The sequence below is a fragment of the Colletotrichum tamarilloi genome (assembly GCF_030869305.1).
Source record: "Colletotrichum tamarilloi strain Tom-12 chromosome Unknown Scaffold_134.1, whole genome shotgun sequence".
Classification (NCBI taxonomy): Eukaryota; Fungi; Ascomycota; class Sordariomycetes; order Glomerellales; family Glomerellaceae; genus Colletotrichum; species Colletotrichum tamarilloi.
The window spans coordinates 70,583-83,803 of record NW_026849517.1 but is presented as its reverse complement, the minus strand read 5'-3'; the positions used below and the strand labels follow the sequence as shown (position 1 = coordinate 83,803).

Here is a 13,221-nt window from a genome sequence, read left to right as displayed (position 1 = left end):
TCCTCGAGAGCCTGACGAAGCTGATCTTCGGTATATTGAGGCATTATATATAGAAGAAGACATGTGCAAAAGATGAGCCCATTTGGACGCGAATTGAAAATGTTGTGATAAAAGGAGGTTGGGGGTGGGCATTGGGTTGTGGTGGATTTTCGCGTTTTTGTGGGTGCCAGAAACAGGGGGGTGCCAGGAAGTGGGTATGTTGACTTACCGCAATTGTAACCTTGCGATGCGTCGGCCAGTTGTAGGGATCATCGGGGTCTTCCAGGCTGTCCCAAGTCGCCTTTTCTCTCGTAATAGAATGAGTGAGGAACTTGAAGTCGCAAGGATCATAGCCATATGCTTACTCCATACTTCTCGTACAGCTCTCGCAACACCGCTTGACCCGAGTTTGGTCCTGATGTCGCTTCGGTATCATGGTTCATGTCGTTATTTCCTGCTGTGTTCTGGGACATTTTATCTGTAAGTCCAATGTGCTTCTCTAAATGTGTAAGGCTTGTGATCCGAGACTTAGTTCTCTTGATTTTGACAGAGGAAGTGTCGCAATGAAATCGGTGTCCTAATCTTGAAAACTGCGGATGGGTGACGTTTTTTAAACCGTGACGATGACTCCTACTGACCTCGTCTAGTCGATTGCCGACTATTACTCGGCTCCGAGGCCCATGAGTCGGAATCTGATAAATCAGTCCCTGCAGTGCCTAGCTGAATGCAGTATTACAAATTGCATGGCACGAATCCTTCGGAACTTTTGCGGGACACGTGCGATGAATCACACCTCAAGGGAGGTATCATTCAACCATGTTGACTCCGGTTTTAAGTCAATGTTAAATCATCAATGACCTAGGTGAGTCTGCAAGCGCCTCTTCTGCTCTCAGTATTTTTGTAAGTGATGAATTCGTTTGAGCTCATCCAGTGCATTGTCCTAGCGCTTGGGTTTTACACTTGGTAGAGCAACACCGATTCTACTAATGTCTGCCCTAGGGGGAATGGTCTCTAAGGATGCGATGCGTACATTCACATACACATACAGTGAAGTGTCCCAGCTGCACTTATCATCGCATCATGGGCAGCGAGCATTCTTTAAGGCATCTTCCAAAAAATGGAGCATAACAACGCGGCTGGCTTGGACCTAGATTCTATCACGATACCGGAATCCGATCTAGATCACGTCCATGGTTTGAGATTAGTTCCTTGGCAAATGGATGTGCAATCCATTGCAATCGCGGTAGGCGACAAGGAATGATGCAAATCGGCGAGGAACACGGAAAAGAGACTCATTCTAGATGTGCTAAGCGCTTGGTAAAATGATGTAGACCGTTGGAGCATCCAGCTTCAATTGCAATCTCCGACCCAACCCCTCTCGATTCAACTCGTCTAACCGTGCAGGATGATCAATACTTGGGTCTGCAATGTCTTCAGCAACCATTGCGGTGCCTACCACTTGAAGTCTTGCGCTACAGTCCGTGCAGCTGACCTTAGATCTCCGAAATGTGGAAAACTCTGTTGGTCTCACGAGCAGTGCCATTTTGGTGCCCTGGACCCAGAAAATAAGATCACCCCGTGCTGCTTGGCCTGGAGCAACCCCCATCTTCCATGGCGTCGAAGATGTTCTCCCATAGCCTGTGTAAAGCTGGTACAACAAAATATCTGCTGTCTCTTTTGTAACCGAAATAGTGTCGAGGGAGCTGGAAATGTCACTCGATCCAAGTCTTGACTTCTCCTCTGCTGGCCAAGTCAAACATTTACTTAGTACAAGTCCTTGTCTGCTACGGCAACCCCATGAGATGAGACTTTGATGATTGAGACATAGTTTTGATAGTTCCGCTTCTGTCTTGCTCAAGATGGTCCTTAGAAGGTTGTTGCTTTGCGCAAAGGCAGAGCCAAGATCATGCTGGTAGTTGGCTTGCACTCTGAGAGACCATGCATCAACTTCGCTCAGTTTACCGGCGACATCTTTCGCCGAAGGCCCAATAGACTGAATGCAACCAATCAACGACCCCATTATGCTGAAGGCTCTGGATTCTTCGGCGTTTGCGTCGAATGAAATTTCGCCTTTTGTTGTGTATGGTCGTAGCACTTCTTGAAGGGGCGTACTTTCCACTCCCATAAGCAGAAATTTCACCAACTTTCCGTATTCGATAATGTTATCCTCTTTCTCTTCCTCGAACATTTGATGGCTGTTCATGAACTCCATAGTGTCTGTCCAGATCTGAAATAGCGATTTATCGTAATCAATCCTCGGAAAGCCGTGGCCATCCACCGCGAGGCCGATCAATCCATAAATTTTGTCCCTAGGATCCTTGCAGAGAGCGTGTTTGTGTTGTGAGAGGAGTCTTTTGAGCCTGTGGGAGCCTTTGAATCTCTTATCAATTTGCTCATCCAGCAACATTGGTCCTTCGGAAGGAATTTGGTGCAGAGTCAGCATCATAATAAAGTCTTTCCAGTACATGGCTGTAGTACCGAAGCAGACGCGCCTCTTCTGAGCAAGCCCAATCTCTTGGATGATCCAGACTCTCTTCCAATACTCGTCTTTTACCAACTCAAGCATCATCTTGTGCTGAAGATCCAGGTCCGCTGTATGTGTTTCGTCACAGGATTCGGGAGTGGTGGAAGAGCGCCGCAAGGCCCCGTCCAGGAAGATGTCGTTAGGAGTCACGCGCGAAGTAAGAGGTCTCATATTTCCCTCGTATCTCGAATAAGAGCTCCCAAGCCATATCACGACCGTGTCTGCTCTGAAGTATATGTGGCTCATAATGGAGACCTGTCTATTGCGCTCCTGTACGTTTCCTTGGTCAATACAGATTGCGTCAACCCAAAGAAGTCCAACGTTGCCTTGGTTTCGAAGATATGAGAGGGCATCGTGGAGATTCTTGCCCACGGATAAGGCAAGGCCGTTAAGTATGATTGACTGTGTAAAAGCTTCTCTGCCCCATCTGTACGACAGAGCTTCATAGCTTGGTCTCGCGCCGAATGCAAGGTGCACCAAATCGCAGCTGATAGGGTCCTGATCATTTCTTGCAGGGTGGATCCTCAAGAATCGTGTGCAGTCGATTGCTTCGTCCAAGGGCTGATACTGGAAAGCTGCAGTCTTATCTAGCGGTCTAGGATCAGAAAAATGTTTCGTCTCTTTGGCTGACATTGTAGTAAGAATGCTCGTGGCACCTTCCCAGAACTTCTAAAAGCTAGAAATAAAGTTCCGTGTTCAAAGGTCACAAGCTGTGACTGAAAAAGATCAAATGAGAACTGTTGGTATTGGAGGGAAACCTCTCCAGCTGATCGAAGCTACTGGGTTAGAAAGCACAATCGGCACAAGAGCCCCTCCTGAAACTCATGAGCAAATCTTGCATTACCCCTCAATTTGGTATTGCCTGATGAAAGCCTTACTTTAGGCAGCAGAGCGCTTGATGACGAACTTCAATTGGCGTAAACGCTCAACCTGCATGAAGGCAGCCAACGACCATTAAATACACCCGGCCATCTGAGATTGAAGCGTGAACATAATCCATTGGTTCACGCAACCACCATAGTCCTGATCCCGATTTTCTAGCCTTCATGTTCTTTGAAATTAACACTACAAATGGTCTGATAGACTGAGCTGCACATTCTGCAAGGCTGTAAGCATCGGTGTCAATGACACAAAATCTCCAAGCCCTGGTTTTCTAGAAGCTCTGGCGGTCATCGACCGTCCAACCCATGTCTCAATGTGCTGTTAAAATGGTGTTGGGGTTAAGGCTTATAATCTAGTGGTCTGAATGATTCCTCGCTCTGCTTCTCAAATCTCATGTGCTCGAGAATGTTGCATACGGATGCGAAACTGAGACTTGGATCCAAATGATGACCTGATGCCGAAAGAGTCATCGCAACACATATCGCGGTCCCCGAGTCAGGTGATTATCGATATCTGTCTCAATTCGACCTTCTCCATACGCGTGTTGTTTGCAAACTCAAAATAAATGAAAGCAATCAAGGGGGTCCCATGCAGTGAACCTAGTGAATTTTGGGTTGAGATAAAAACGAGATCCCGTATCACTAGAGATTGATGTGATTGAGGTGTCATATGAGTACTACACAAAAGCAGTGGATCCAAATGGCATCAATTTTCATCGCTCGATGGATCGAAGCAGCCACTTTGGCTTTACCCCGTCAAAACCCCTTGAGACTCCAATCTCCTTTGGTCGAAATGTGGTTGAACGTGGTTTTCGGGCTCAATCTAAGGCTGACTCGTGTAACTACTTGCTGACAAGCTTTGATCTTCAACCTCAGCGTTCTTAATCCGTACGGCCCTTGCTTATCTGACAGCAATTTAGGACCCCGGACTCATCTGCTAATTGAGTTAGCTCTGATAACGAGAACTGGACAACTACCCGGTCCAAACACTTATCTCAATGACGACTTGACAAGAGGTAAGAGATATTGGAACCGTGTGCTTCCTTTCGTTCTTTTCTAGTAGCTCATGACATCCGACCAGACATAATGCTGGTCCAAAAAATGACAAAACCCTTGGTTCTCTACGCTGTACCTCCACGCGAGGGACACATGCGACCAGCGCTTCAAATCACCAAACATCTCATCAGCAGCGGCTTCGACGTCACGGTCTTGGGAACAAAGAGGTGGAAGCCGACAATCGAGGCAGTTGGGGCCCACTTCAGTCCCATCATCGGACTCTGGAAAACCCTCGACGATCCATCTCGCTGGCCAGACATCGCACACGCATCGGATCCAGCCACGAGACTTGCCGCATCTCTCGATGGGGGATTCATCTCGTTGCTACCAAGCGGGCTGGAGTCAGTGCGGGTGGCGTTGGCGGGTATGAGGCGACGAGAGCCCGGCTGCCAGATCATCGTTCTGTCGGATACGTGCTTTTCTGGGACGCTGGCGTTGAAGTTGGGCACCGACTTGCCAGAACTGTTTGCAGAGGACGAGGTTGTTCGGACTATTGGGATCGGTGTCGTTCCAGTGTTCTGGACCAGCCCTGAGCGGCCATCGTGGGGATCTGGACTCCCTTTCGACGACAGTGAGGAAGGGCGGGCAAGGAATGCGAAAGAATTCAAGGAGACGTGGAACAGCAGTGCTGAAGATCGCGCGAGGTGGATTTTGGGAATGATGGGATGTCCCAAGCCCGTTGAGTGCCTTTACGATGGACTCTCAACGAGCATAGAACATCCCTTCTGGGACGCATCGACGGTCTGTCACGACACAGTCCTGCAGATGTGTCTCCCAAGTCTTGAGTTTCCGTCATCCGACTGGCCACGGAAAATCAAGTTCGCGGGCACACTCCCGATCAAACCTATCCCAACTGACCTCACATATCCAACGTGGTTCAACGACGTTCTCTCAAACAGCTCATCTCTCCAGGTATCAAATCTCAATCGCAAGAAGATCATCTTTGTGGCCCAGGGAACGGAAGTCCTGGACCACAAGGAACTCATCATCCCGACAATGAAGGCCTTCGCTACACATCCCGATGTTCTAGTCGTCGCGTGTCTTTGCGTGACCGGAGCGACCCTCGACACAAGCACTTTCAAGGACCGGAAATTGCCCGCAAATGCTCGGGTGGTGGATTACTTCCCGTATGACGCGATTCTGGCACACGCGGACGTCTTTGTGTCGAACAGCGGGTACGGAGGGTTTCAGCATGCGGTTTCGAATGGTCTTCCTATGGTGCAAGCAGGCAACACGTTTGACAAGCCAGACATTGGGAGAAGGATCGAGTGGTCTGGCTTGGGGGCGTTTCTAGCCGAGTCACCTCCATCTGTGAGCGCCGTGGAGCAGGCAGTCACAGAGGTTCTGGGTGATGAGAAGTATAAGAGACGAGCAGAGGAGCTTAGGAAAGAAGCGGGCACGTTTGATCCGTTGCGAATGATTGAAGAAGAGATTATGCTCTTAGCTCAGTCGACGATGCCTTCGTCAAGCTAAGCAAATTGTATGGTGTTCAAATGACAACAAGACTAATCAGCAACCTGGCCTTGCAGGCAAAAGAGATACTGTACGCAATTATTCAATCATGACTTCTCTATCAGTGTAGATCTCCCAGGCTGGTTCAGCTCCAGCAACCGCAAGCCGTCGCCATCTACTCCTCGTCGTCCATTTCCTCCCCCCCATTCTCAAAATCTGCCTCACGCTAAAGGATGTTAGCTGCCTGTCTTCGGCGATGTCATATAGCAGCAAAAGATTCATACCCCGAGGCCTCCTTCCGTGTTCTGAAGTTCCATCATTCCGTACACAACGTCCGGCAACTCAAAGTCTTTGGGAGCGGTAATGATACCAAACTCAACCAAGCCATCAAAGTTGCTACCCCACCAGCTGCGGCCATAGAATCCGACAATACACTCGTCTGCTTGCGCCTCTGTTTTGTTACACCAAGTCAGTAATCTCATGTGGCAAATTGGACACCAGGTTGCTTACCAAGAGTCGAGGTCTCGGGAACATCCTCATATCCCGTCAAAGCACCACCAGACGAGCCATCACTCAGGTGAATCCTCATACCGCGCAGGGTATCCTCCTCCCTAGACACCTCAATCTTGACAATCTCTGCACCCTTAGGGATCTTAACCTCCTCGGAGGCATGACCGCCAAACGTATGCTCACCACCACCCCACTTATTGATCCGAGGACCACAGTTCACACGATCGCCGTCAGGGAAATGCACATACGCGCCGTCAAGGATACATCCAGTCCGCACATCCACCGAGTTCGCCCGCACAACAGACCCATCGCGCTTGCGGCGTGTAAGCAGCGTCGCCCACGACCAGAACTTTTCTCCCTCGCCATCATCGGCCGACTCCTCGAGGTCCTTCGTCACGACGGATCGCTTGCGCAGAAGGACGTCCGACCCGGGAATGCGGACGTACGTGGTCGATGAGAAGACACGCCAGAGATCGCGCACCGTCTTGGTCTTGCCGTTCATACCGAGCACGTAGAGCTTCAGGCTCTCGTCGCGGGAGAAGCGGGCTTCGAGTTCCTTGAGTGTGTAAGACACTTTCCAGGCCGGGCAATCCATGGATGGAAGGAGTTCAGATTTGTCGTTGAACTCCATGCGAGCGAGGTTGGCTGCGCAAGCAATCTCAACTCCGACATCATCAGTCTCAATGTTGATGAGTGAGACAGTCGGGGCGCTCGATCGCTGCACCACTGACAGTCTGGTATCGCCGGGTAGCCAGAAGTGGTTGAGGGACCGGAAGGACAGGGCATCCCGCAGATCCCACCTAGCATCGTTCTCCGTCTGCCCATCAACCACGACAAAACCCTCCTTATTGACCTTCTGAGAGTACGCCGTCTTGACAAGGAAGTTTCGGGGCCAGTGGCCAGAGTACCCGCGCGCCATGATGCCAGTCGTATGCGGAGCCCCAAAAGCATGTCCGACCTCGTGCAAGAACGCGCCCTGCCCAATCGAACAAGCCTCCCAGAACGTCCCGCACTCTCCGTTGTCGTCGCCGACAGTCTGTCCCGGGGCGCGAGTGTCGAGAAGACAGTCCGAGACTTCCTCTAGGAACCGAGGCCACGAGTACGTCAGGTGACTGCCCATCATGCCGAGGGACACACCAGTCGGGTTATGACATCCCAGTGCGGCGTGACCGAGGATGAGTTTCTTGCTCACAGAAAAGTGCGAATCAAGAATCATACCCGCGACAACTGGATGCGCCGAAGCCTCGAAAGGCGAACCCTGGGCCGCAAGGGCATCCAAAAAGTAGTCAAACAATCCATCTCTTGACTTTGCGGTCTCGTTCTGTTGTGCAACCTCCGCGTCACGGATCTCTGCCGTCGTCCTCTCCGATCGAACAATATGGACTTTGGCAGTAGAGCGCATGGCACCACTGTCAAAGAGAGCAGCTTCATGCAGCCCGTTCAGAAACTCGCGGCTAGTCGTGTCGGCAGCCCATTCCTCCTCCAGCCTAAAGGAGCGACGGCCGAGACCCTTGAGTCGCATGTCTTCGGCAGTGAGGGCCTGCCACATGTACGCAGACATGCGAAGCTTGGCGATGGCGGCGTCGAGGGAAGCATGGGCTGTGGAAGAGGCACCGTGTTTGAGGGGCGGGCAGTCGATGAGGAGAGGGGAGTCCTTTGCGACCATTACGGCGAGGTGGAGAGGGGGTGATTGGAGGAGGGGGATGTATGTTAGGTTGAGCTCGTTGGCGATGGTTTGAGTGCCGGATGTGCGGGTGATGGTGAGTGTGTTGAGGCCTGGTGAGAGTAGGGCGATGATTTTGATCCTGTTATCTGCGATGGGCCAGGTTTGGGTTGGGAAAGTCGTGTTTGTGCTGTCGTTAGCCTCGACTGTTGCAAAGTCATCGCCAACGTTAGAGCCCGGCGTGTAGGTTCCCTTGATGATTACACAGCGCTATTTGAGGGCAAAGTCAGAAGCGTATCTTTCAGACGATGTGCTCTTAGTGATGGTGTGTTTTCATCACGTACCTGGTGAACCGTCTCACCGTCAGTGAAGTTGTTAAATCTAAGAGACATGGTGGCGGTTTCTTGAGCTGAAACGGGAGGCATCTGAATGTGTGAAATATGATCTGAGGGATTCTTCTTATCGTAAAGAATGTGCATATCCTGTACGTGTGTTGAGATAGCTTGTTGATGAGGATAGGTAACAATAATCTGTTTGAAGGTGATGACTCTCCTAATGTAAATTTCCAATGGCCGTTCCCTCTCATCTTTATATTCAGCAACTGCACATTAACTTCATACAATCTCAAGGATGAAGTCAAACTCCTAACGCAACCCACATGCCATCGGACGGGGATGAATTTCAGGCAGAACTGCCACTAATAAACGCTACCGAGCGTCGTGCCGCTCAGCCGGGGTAGACTGCCTGATTTCCCCGGTCCCATCGTCTCCACTTTTCCGGGGCTACCCCTGAACCGGGCCCGTTCCCCCAGGCCAGACTCTAGGCAGCATGGCGGTCGAGACCTCCCAATTCTTGAAGGATTATTCACGTAGTGAGGCAGTTTAAGAAGCTAATCCCATGGAAACTCATCCCACATAACGAGCAGACAATCAGGAAGCGGCGCATTAATGGGTGACTCATTTCCAAAGTCTCCAGAGTCTTCTGCTTCAGTGAACGCTTATCCGAACTTTCGGTGAGTTTTTGGCGTTGAGATGAGAGGATGTCGTGAAAAGATTCACCGATACGAGACATTGAGTAGTCTACCAAGCAGGATTTTGGATTGCCTGAATGTTTAGAAGCCCCTGCTCTGAATGGTATTCTAAGCCATCGGTACTGTCGATAATGTTGCGTGGAGGGTCTGAACGGGCGTGCTCTTGGTTTCCCTCGATGCTGTGTTGCTTTGCAGAGTAAACTTTGGTGGAGGCTCACGATGAGATCATCTCACTTCTCAATGGACGAAGGACATTTTGCGAAGATCCGTATGGATTCCATAGGTTAGTGATGCATCGTGCTTCTCCCAAGATATACTCATCCATAGACCCCGAAACTCACCCGACCCGTGACGGTTAGCGAGCTTTCACAAAATAGTCTGAAGAAGATCGCCATCTTAGCGTTTGAGCCCTATTCATTTGAATTCATCCATCCACCGTCCGACAGACGTCTACCACGACGCGCCATCCATCACCATCACGGACTCAAACCTCACAACTTCAACCCGTCCATCATCCCCTCCAACAAAACCCACTCCTCCGTCCCCTCCCACGCCTCCTTTCCTCTACTCATCACACTCCTAACCGCATTCCTCGCCTTGCCTCTCCACCGACTGCCCACACTCTCAACCTCGCTCCCAAAGTTCTCCAACACACTAACAAGCTCGTCCGTCCTCGCGACAACAACCTTCCACGCCCCCTTATCCGCAAGCCAATTCCGGCTCAAATCGTCCCCGGCCCCGCCCGAACCCGCCGAAGAAGCCTTCAACCCACCGCCCGCACCGGCCCCCATCGCCGCCCTCCAAGCCTTCTCCGAAGCATCCACGGCGCCGGCGTAGTCCCGTCTCCAAACCCGCTCTCGGACAATGAGCTCCCACAGCTCTGACCGTGTCGTGATAAGCGGCACAACACTCTCCTCGAAAAGTGCAACGACGGCCTTCTCAATAGTACCCCGCGGCGGGACGTATACCCCCGTCTTACTCTCGTCATTCTCCTTTTCCTTGGTGAGCACGCTCTCCTGGAGCAGCGCGCGGAGGACGTCGTCGTCGAGCGCGTCCTCGGTGTTGCGGATGCGGATGATGGCGCGGAGGGCCTGCACCATCTCCGAGACGGCGGGCGGACGCATCCGCGACGCGAGGGTGAGGACGTTGTCCCAGATGCGCCAGTTATCCTGCGCGATCGACGCGCCGCGCTTGTAGGCCGCCAGGGACTGGGATAGCAACGTAGCCGGGTCCTTGGCCTTGCTCTCCCGCTTCTTCGGCTCCTCGTCATCTTCGTCCTCTGCTTCTTCGGTTGACGCATTTGCTTCCGCCGTGCCATTCTTCTTCTCCTCGATAATCTGCTTCTTGACCTCCTCCACGGCCTCGAGGTACATGCTCCAAAGCGAACTACCCAAGTTACTCCACGTCCTCGCGTCCTCGCCGCCAACGACATCCCCAGCGGCGCCAATCGCCCGACTATACGCCTCCGCGGCATCCGGGAACTGGCCCAGCCGGAGACTGATATCGCCCAACCGGCTCCACATCTCGGGACTCAACCGGTTACACTGCGTCGCGAGCTTATACGCGTCCTGCGCCTTGGTCCACTCCTTTTGCGAAAGGTACCACTCTCCCAACGACTTTTGCGCGCGCGCGAACCGCCGGTTCGAAATCTGCCAGGCCCGCTCCCAGTGCGCCGGCTCGTTCTCCAAATCACCAAGGATACAAAACAGCCTCGGCGCGTTCGGCGGCGGCGGACTTCGTTCGGGGCCGGTGAAGTCGGCAGGGTTGAGGTACGTCACATCCCGCGCGTCAAGGTCCTCCGCATCAGCATCCGCGTTCTCGACGAGAGGTTGTCCCGTGCGATGGAACAGCCGCCAGCGCACGAGCGCCTTGGCCTTCTCCTCGCCGCCGTTGCCGCGGCCTGAGTCGTCGTCGTTGGAGGCGCTGCTGGCGAGGCAGAGCGCGACTTCGGCCCAGAGGCGCAGACGCTTGAAGATTTCGAGGGCGGAGACGAGGGAGCCGACGCCGGCCCATGAATAGGCGAGTTCGGACTCGAGGTGCCATTTGGGAGGGGAAGAGAGCGCGTGGATGTACTGCAGCCGGACGTGGGCGGGGGCGGTATCCGTTTCCTTGGCGGCGGGGAAGAAAGATGTGGGCTTCTCCGTGTCGACGGGTGCCGCGACGGCAGTGTCGATCTCGGGCTCACCTGGGGCGAAGACGGCGATGGCGGGGACGTCGGCGGGTTCGTTGTTGGCGACATCTTCGGCTTTCGGGCGGGGTACTTCCGAGGTGTCGACAACGACTTGGTCCACAACGGCTTGCATTTGCAGAACACCTCTTTCGACTGTTCTGCTGCGGTGAACTTCAATGCGGGAGCGAACAAGGAGGGCTTGCGAGTAGATTTGCCAGTTTGTAGCCTTGTCCGAGACCACGCGCACGGCGTAGGGGAGAACCTCCTCTGAAGTCAGAGTGTCGACAGGAGAAAAGGTGTCCTTGAGTGTAGCTTCAGTGAGGAGAATAATCTGGTCGAGGGGCGACAGCTGCGGCTGCGCCTCTGGAGACAAATCTGCCAGCGCCGCGGGAAGCCCCGAAGATGTGGCAGCGAGCTCTCCATGCTTGCCGCTCGCCTCCTTGGAGAACTGAATCTCTTCAAGCAGGGTATCATCGTTGAGGGCAACAGCCTCAGGCTTGGCCTCCTCGTCATCTGCTGCCGATCCCTCGCCCTCGGTCGTTGCATCGCTCTTTGCGAGAACAACAAGCTGACTCGTGCTCTTCTCCTGGAACTTTGTCCTCTTTCCCAATGCACCAGAGAGCGCATACGCAAAGTTGTTCAATTTAGTCGCCTCCTCCAGCGCCTCGCGCGCCCGGTCATCGCGGCCGAGCATAATGTGCGTGTTGGACACCTCAAGCAAGAATTGCACCCTCTCTCCGCGTGACCAGGCGTCCTCGCTCGCTGACCACACGTCCTCGTCGAGGATTTGCTTCCTGACGGTCTCGATGCCGAGGTTAATCTGCTCCGCCAGCGTCGGGACGTCAATCCACTGCGATGCCTTTGCAAAGTTGGCGCCGGGGCCGAGGGACGGCTGGCTGAGCAGCTTGAACTGCCATATGTTGACGCGTAGGCGGGTCCAGGGCAGACTCAGGCGGGATGAGGCAGAAGAAGAGAGCTTGATGATGGCATCGCTGGCCGAGGAGGCTTCGTGGAAGACAAAGCGGGCGAGCGCAAAGAGCTCGATGTGCGGGATGTAAGGATACGGTGAGACGCCGTCGACTTCGAGGGCCTTGAGACTGTCTTTGCGTAGCGCCTTGAGGGTGTCTGCTGATGATCCTCTTTCGTCATTGCCTGCCGTGAAGGCCTCAGTGAAGAGTGCTTCTACCTTGTGAGCGTGCTCCAGCACGGGACCCGTGACGTTTGACTGCAAAAACGCATTGAGGGCGGCAAGACCTATAGCGATCTCATCTTCCGATAGTGACTCTTTTGACGTTGCTGTGGGATTGGCATTTTCTCCGCCGGTCTGGGCTTGAAGACTGGTGGTAAATCTGGTGATGAGATCCTTAGCCACTGAAGACATCAAGACATCGATGTAGGCGCCATCTGTGAACCGGGAAAGCAGCGAGGCCGTAGCCTGAGAGCCATTTGTTTGCGCATCCGTCATGGCTCAAATGATGTATTCGAATGTGGAATCAATGGTTGCGCCTCGCTTGTGATATCGAGGGGTTCTGGGTCGCGATAAGTGACCTTTTCTTTTCTGCCCCGCGCGTCGCGGGGTAGTTTCGCCAGAAAGAAATGCTCGATGACCTCGCTTTTTCTGAATAGAAAGTATCCAGAGATAAAGGAGTTTGGTTCACTCGTAGTTCGATTTTGTCTAGAATATCACAGGTGACAATGTTCGTCTTGGTCGAAGATCAAGTGACTCAGACGGTGAATTCGGCGTGTTTCGATGCCCTGTGAAATCGAAATTTCCATGGTGGGGGCGGGGCAAATTTTCACCTACCGCCTTACATAAGCCACTCACCTTGCATCTCACCGAAAACATCTCCACCTTAGGTACCTCAACTTCGACCTCAAGTACTTCAAAGACTCACTCACCATGGCCCATCTCATAAAGCTGCAAGCCAGCCAAAAATGGCATCACGTTGTAATGTG

The 13,221-nt window shown here is 52.8% G+C and overlaps 5 protein-coding genes across 5 annotated transcripts; 1 reads left to right on the top strand and 4 right to left on the bottom strand.

Moving 5' to 3' along the window:
• Positions 1-1,285: 1,285 nt before the first annotated feature.
• On the bottom strand, positions 1,286-1,585 carry CTAM01_14793 (uncharacterized protein; the record flags this gene model as incomplete). Its single annotated transcript, XM_060530792.1, has 1 exon — positions 1,286-1,585. One exon carries the CDS (start codon positions 1,583-1,585, stop codon positions 1,286-1,288), a length of 300 nt encoding a protein of 99 aa, XP_060374657.1.
• A 260-nt stretch (positions 1,586-1,845) lies between these two features.
• Positions 1,846-3,136, bottom strand: CTAM01_14792 (uncharacterized protein; the record flags this gene model as incomplete). Its single annotated transcript, XM_060530791.1, has 2 exons — positions 1,846-1,907; positions 1,942-3,136. 2 exons carry the CDS (start codon positions 3,134-3,136, stop codon positions 1,846-1,848), a joined length of 1,257 nt encoding a protein of 418 aa, XP_060374656.1.
• A 1,349-nt stretch (positions 3,137-4,485) lies between these two features.
• CTAM01_14791 (UDP-glucuronosyl/UDP-glucosyltransferase) lies at positions 4,486-5,913 on the top strand (the record flags this gene model as incomplete). Its single annotated transcript, XM_060530790.1, has 1 exon — positions 4,486-5,913. The coding sequence occupies one exon, from the start codon at positions 4,486-4,488 to the stop codon at positions 5,911-5,913; it is 1,428 nt and encodes a 475-aa protein (XP_060374655.1).
• A 154-nt stretch (positions 5,914-6,067) lies between these two features.
• On the bottom strand, positions 6,068-8,490 carry CTAM01_14790 (metallopeptidase; the record flags this gene model as incomplete). The annotated part of the gene is made up of 4 exons (XM_060530789.1): positions 6,068-6,118; positions 6,177-6,343; positions 6,403-8,335; positions 8,410-8,490. The coding sequence occupies 4 exons, from the start codon at positions 8,488-8,490 to the stop codon at positions 6,068-6,070; spliced, it is 2,232 nt and encodes a 743-aa protein (XP_060374654.1).
• A 1,096-nt stretch (positions 8,491-9,586) lies between these two features.
• Positions 9,587-12,730, bottom strand: CTAM01_14789 (TPR repeat-containing protein; the record flags this gene model as incomplete). The annotated part of the gene is made up of 1 exon (XM_060530788.1): positions 9,587-12,730. The coding sequence occupies one exon, from the start codon at positions 12,728-12,730 to the stop codon at positions 9,587-9,589; it is 3,144 nt and encodes a 1,047-aa protein (XP_060374653.1).
• Positions 12,731-13,221: the final 491 nt, after the last annotated feature.